The following is a 5450-nucleotide window of genomic DNA, read 5'->3' as shown; positions in this document are numbered from 1 at the left end:
CTCCGCTCTGCTGCTGCTGCTGCTGCTGCTCCTCTGGGCTGCTGCTGCTGGCGGCTCTCGGGCGAGTCTGGAAACGGGCTCGTTCGTTTCTTGAGGTGTCGGCTGAGAGCTTTGAAGAAGCTTTTGCGATTCTGGTCTTATTTATGCGCAAAGGTACTCGAGTGTGTGTGTGTGTGTGCGCGCGCGTGTGTGTGTGTGTGTGTGTGTGTGTGTGCGTGTGTGTGTGTGTGTGAAATCGAAAGAGTTTTCGCCCAGCTATTTCCTTGAAAATTAGAATGGCTTTCTCCCGCGGACTGGCTTTCTCTCTGTCTGGAGAGAACTGTCGCCACTTAGTGGTCGGTAAAATAGATTATACACATTATCTTCCTCCAATATTGATATAGAAGACGTAAAAGGGGTTGATTGATGTCCCACCGTCAAAAAAAAAAAATGTTTATGTAAGACGAGATATCTCGTCTTTGGCACTCAACGGTTGGATTATGTAAGACGAGATATCTCGTCCATGGCACTCAACGTGTTAAGAGAAACTTTTTTCAGAGTTAATGGGAGTGTGCTGTACAACACACACGGGTGTCAGCTGTCTATGCAGTTAGATTCTCCCACAGCAGGTTTTATTTTTAAATGTGTAACACACGACTCGTACTGTAAGAACCTTGGCACATTTCTTGTGATTGGTTGAATTGGCTATTTCCTTTCCTGAGGTATTGATAGGTGCACCAATTATGCTGTCTATGGAACGATAAAGTAAGTAAAGTACTTTAAGCGTGGTGGCTAGGCTAAGTACCAAAGTACTTTCCTTTTTTTTGTATAAGTGTACAATTAAGAGAAACATTTTTCCTAACTGAAATATTAAAATGTGTTATTCCTTGTTTCTTACTGTTATGTTAGTTTTGTAGTCGTACAATTGTGATGTATCGCCAATTATACACTTTGGATTGATGTAATCAAGAATTATTGATGGATGACTAGTGGAAACTTTGTTCACATGGCTAAAACGATAGCTAATCAAAGGACAAATAATTCCGTATTGAGGAATTCCAAGTAGTAAATGAGTAGTTATTTTTCATTAAGAGTGATGCACTTAAGGGTAGACTTGGTAAGTAATGGCCAGGTAATAATTAATTAATGATTCAGTATTCATGAACTACTCAGTATGTTGCATCACTTTACAATAGGGTACACAAAAAGACTAACTAATGGTCAGGTAATAACTAAGTAATGATTCAGTATTTATTAACTACTCAGTATGTTGCATCACTTTACAATAGGGTACACAAAAAGACTAACTAATGGTCAGGTAATAACTAAGTAATGATTCAGTATTTATTAACTACTCAGTATGTTGCATCACTTTACAATAGGGTACACAAAAAGACTAACTAATGGTCAGGTAATAACTAAGTAATGATTCAGTACTCATGAACTACTCAGTATGTTGCATCACTTTACAATAGGGTGCACAAAAGCAGTAACTAATGGTCAAGTAATAATTAAGTAACGATTCAGTACTCATTAACTACTCGGTAGAAGAGTAACTAATGGTCAGATAATATCTATGTAATGATTCGGTACTCATTAACTACTCAGTATGTTGCATCACTTTACAATAGGGTACACAAAATGAGTAACTAATTGGCAGGTAATACCAAAGTAATGATCCAGTATTCATTAACTATTCAGTATAAGAGTAACTACTGATCAGGTAATAGTTAAGTAATGAGTCAGTATGCATTAACTACTCGGTATGATGCATCACTTTACAATAGGGTACACAAAAAGAATAACTAATGGTCAGGTAATAAGTAAGGAATGATTCTGTACTCATGCAGTAACAACTCTGGAGCAGCACTTAAGTGGGGAACGATAAAGGTAAGTGGTGTTAAGTAATAATGAATGAGTCACTCTTTGGAGTGAACAGCTTTGATATACCTACAAAATAATCATTAACTAATCATTAACTACTCTAATATATTCACAAACTCACATTTACTAATCATTAACCATCTATTCAGGAATTGACCGACTAATCAGTAGCTAACTAATGATTAACTAATGATTAACTAATATATTCACGAACTGGCATTTATTAATCATTAACGAATGATTAACTACTCTACTCATGGAACTGAGCGACTAATCAGTAACTAATGATTAACTACTATATTCACTAGCTGACATTTTGGAATCATTACGTAATGATTAACTACTCTATTCACGAGCTGACATTTAGTAATCATTAGGTAATGATTAACTACTCTACTCAGGAAATTAGATACTAATCATTAACTAATGACTACCTACTCATTAACTATGATTAACTAGTGATAAACTAATGCCAAATTTTTCATTAGCTACTGATTAACTGGCGATTAGTTAATGGTTAGTTTATTAGTAACTACTATAGTATTTGTGTACGTTATTGTAAAGTGTTACCCATATATGTACATATAGGTTTCCCATATATGGTGCATACATAAAATTGGCCGATTTCCTATATTATATGTACATATAGGTACATATATGTACCTATACATACATATAGGTACATATATGTACATATAATATAGGAAATCGGCCAATTTTATGTATGCACCATATATGGGAAAACTATATGTGGCCCTATATTAAAACATATAGGGTACATATAGATTCTTTCCATGTGGGTTATTTACTTCACAAATGTATTTACTTAACTAGTGACATCATTTTAGATGTTTCATAATAAGTCTATAGCTGGTTGAGTCCCCTTTTAGTTAGGCAGGTTGTCACAAAATCCCACGGCACACCTGGCCTTGCCTCACAGCACACCATTTGGGAACCACTGCCCAAGGGGTACGCATCCCCCAGTTTGACCTGCATTCATCAACAACTACTACATCCCCATATACAGTGAAAGGAAAGATATTGCAGTATCCCTTTAATTATCTAAATTCAGCAATTGAAACAATTAATGGTTTGACAGCTCAATTTGAAACACTTTAGCACTTACTTGCTTCGGGCATTGGGAATCCGGCTGGTGCCCTCTGAGACCCTGCATCTGTAGTACATGTAATGCCAGGATCAGACTACACGATATTTTTGGTCGTTCACGATGTCACCATGTCAGACGAGACCATCATACTGCCATAAATTCGTGGCATGTCTTGGTCGGGAGACTGGCCACACTACAAGTGTATTCTCGCTTGACACCGACAGAGCGTCGTATGCCACCGTCATCACGTCGTCTGCTGTCGTCAGCGAGTTCACACGTCGTCGGGGAGGCGGGTCAAATAATTGTCAATCATGGCGGATACGGAAGCGGTATGTGTGCTGCTAGCTGTCTTGTGTTGCGAAAAGAAAAAGAAAAGAAAGAGAAAACGGCTGTGGGTCCGTCCTTGGGTGTCAGGAAGAGGACAGTACGGGCTGTCTATCCTTCAAAGAGAACTTGAGGTACGTACTGTAACGTTACGAATGTTGTGTCAAGAACAAACGTGCGTAGCGTTAAATGTAGCTGTAGCTAGTTAGCTAATGCTCATGTTAGCCGAGAGGTTCTCAACGCTATTCAATGCTTTGTGGAGGAAAACATTGGTTTGGTTTGGGTTTATGCGTTGTGTTTACATAAAAACGTCATATAGCCTATAGGCCTAGGCCCAGGGCAATACCACAAGTGCACACACAGCGTTAAGCGTTAAGCATGGCAATTGTAAGGTCCTAGTATGCAACTTATAACATGTTTACCCACCACACCTGCATATTTTAGGTTACCAAGCTTTGTATGACTGTCATATAGCTCATCATTGTTTTTACCAAAAGTCACTGAATCACATAGAGGTATTTGTTTGATTTTATTATTCTATAGATTACTGACAGGAGGGGTTTCCGCGAGCTTCTCAGGATGGATGTGGAAGATTTCAATTACCTACTAGGAAAGGTGGAGCCAATCATCCGCAAGAGGGACACAAAAATGAGGATGGCCATCACTGCAAGACAGCGGTTGTCAGTCACACTACGATTCCTTGCTACCGGTAAAATAATCAATTTTAAAACATTGTGATTGTTTCAAATGAAATGTTGTATTTCATACACATAATAACTGTTTCTTCTCTGTAGGAGAGTCATTCAGGTCTCTGAGCTTCCAGTATCGGATCGGCCGAACTACTATCAGTGAGATCGTACTGGAGACCTGTGAAGCCCTGTATGGTGTGTTGAAGGAACACCATTTGAAGGTATGACATTTGAAGGTGTGAAGGTTGCTATATCATTTTACTCCATTGTATTGTATTTGTGCTTGACATGAATTGTGTTGCCTAAAAAGAAAAAAGGTGAAATAACATTAAAATACTATAATGTGTTGATCATTATTGATGTTTATTTTCCAGACACCTACAACAGAGGCAGAGTGGCGAGAGGTGGCCATGGCGTTCCAAGAGAAGTGGCAATTTCCTAATTGCCTAGGCGCCATAGACGGCAAGCACATATACATCCAGCCCCCTGATAACTCTGGAAGTACCTATCACAATTACAAATCCAGATTCTCAGTGGTTCTCATGGCAGTAGTCGACGCAAACTATAAGTTTCTCTATGCTAATGTTGGTACACAGGGAAGAGTGTCAGACGCAGGGCTGTTTGCCCATTCAGACCTCCGTACTGCTATGGACAGAGATCTATTGAATATTCCCCGCCCAGACCCACTGCCAGATACCAACATAACCATGCCATATGCGTTTATCGGCGACGAAGCGTTTCCTCTCCGGACCGACTTGCTCAAACCATACCCCTTCCGGAACCTGGACCATGGACAGCGAATTTTTAATTATCGCCTGTCGAGGGCAAGGCGCACAGTTGAAAACGCGTTCGGAATTTTGGCCAACAGACTACGTGTTTTCCTGACAACTATCGCACTTGAGCCTGAAAAAGTGACAACGGTCACACTTGCCGCTCTCGCTCTTCACAACTTTCTCAGGGAGAAGGCATCAGAGGCCTACCTGCCCCCTGCCTTTGTGGATATGGAGGATGAGAACCACAGTCTCATTCAGGGAGCATGGCGAAGGGGTGGAGAACTCTCCTCTGTGGCAGCGAGCAGGGTACGGAATGCCACAACAACGGCAAAAGAACAGCGAGACCAGTTGAAGGCATACTTTCGGTCACCTGCTGGATCTGTTCCCTGGCAGGAACATATGGTTTAGTTGTGAAACCATATAGTTGTTCAAACGGACCACGCACAAAGGCGACAACACAACTGACAAGATGTAGAGGTGTGTGTGTGTGCGTGAGTGTGTGTGTGTGTGTGTGTGTGAGTGAATCGGGGGGGGGGGGGGGGGGGGGGGTTGAGAGGGGGCGAGTTACTGGGTAGAAACCACTCAACTCTCATGCATGAGTGCCTGATGTACTATAGTAGCAGCTCCACATGTTGTGTCAGGGCACACACCCCGCACCCAAGGACCCTAGAAAGGAAGGATCAGACATCCCTC

At 40.8% G+C, this 5450-nt stretch overlaps 1 protein-coding gene across 1 annotated transcript; it reads left to right on the top strand.

Annotated features, from left to right (window-relative positions):
- Positions 1–3305: 3305 nt before the first annotated feature.
- Positions 3306–5165, top strand: LOC310794482 (uncharacterized protein; the record flags this gene model as incomplete). Its single annotated transcript, XM_083656464.1, has 4 exons — positions 3306–3429; positions 3839–4004; positions 4090–4205; positions 4359–5165. The coding sequence occupies exons 2-4, from the start codon at positions 3875–3877 to the stop codon at positions 5163–5165; spliced, it is 1053 nt and encodes a 350-aa protein (XP_083512590.1). The 5' UTR covers positions 3306–3429; positions 3839–3874.
- Positions 5166–5450: the final 285 nt, after the last annotated feature.

The sequence above is a fragment of the Poromitra crassiceps genome, assembly GCF_964638095.1.
Source record: "Poromitra crassiceps genome assembly, chromosome: 20".
Taxonomy (NCBI): Eukaryota; Metazoa; Chordata; class Actinopteri; order Beryciformes; family Melamphaidae; genus Poromitra; species Poromitra crassiceps.
The sequence above is the reverse complement of the archived record's forward strand: the minus strand, read 5'-3'. Positions and strand labels throughout refer to the sequence as shown.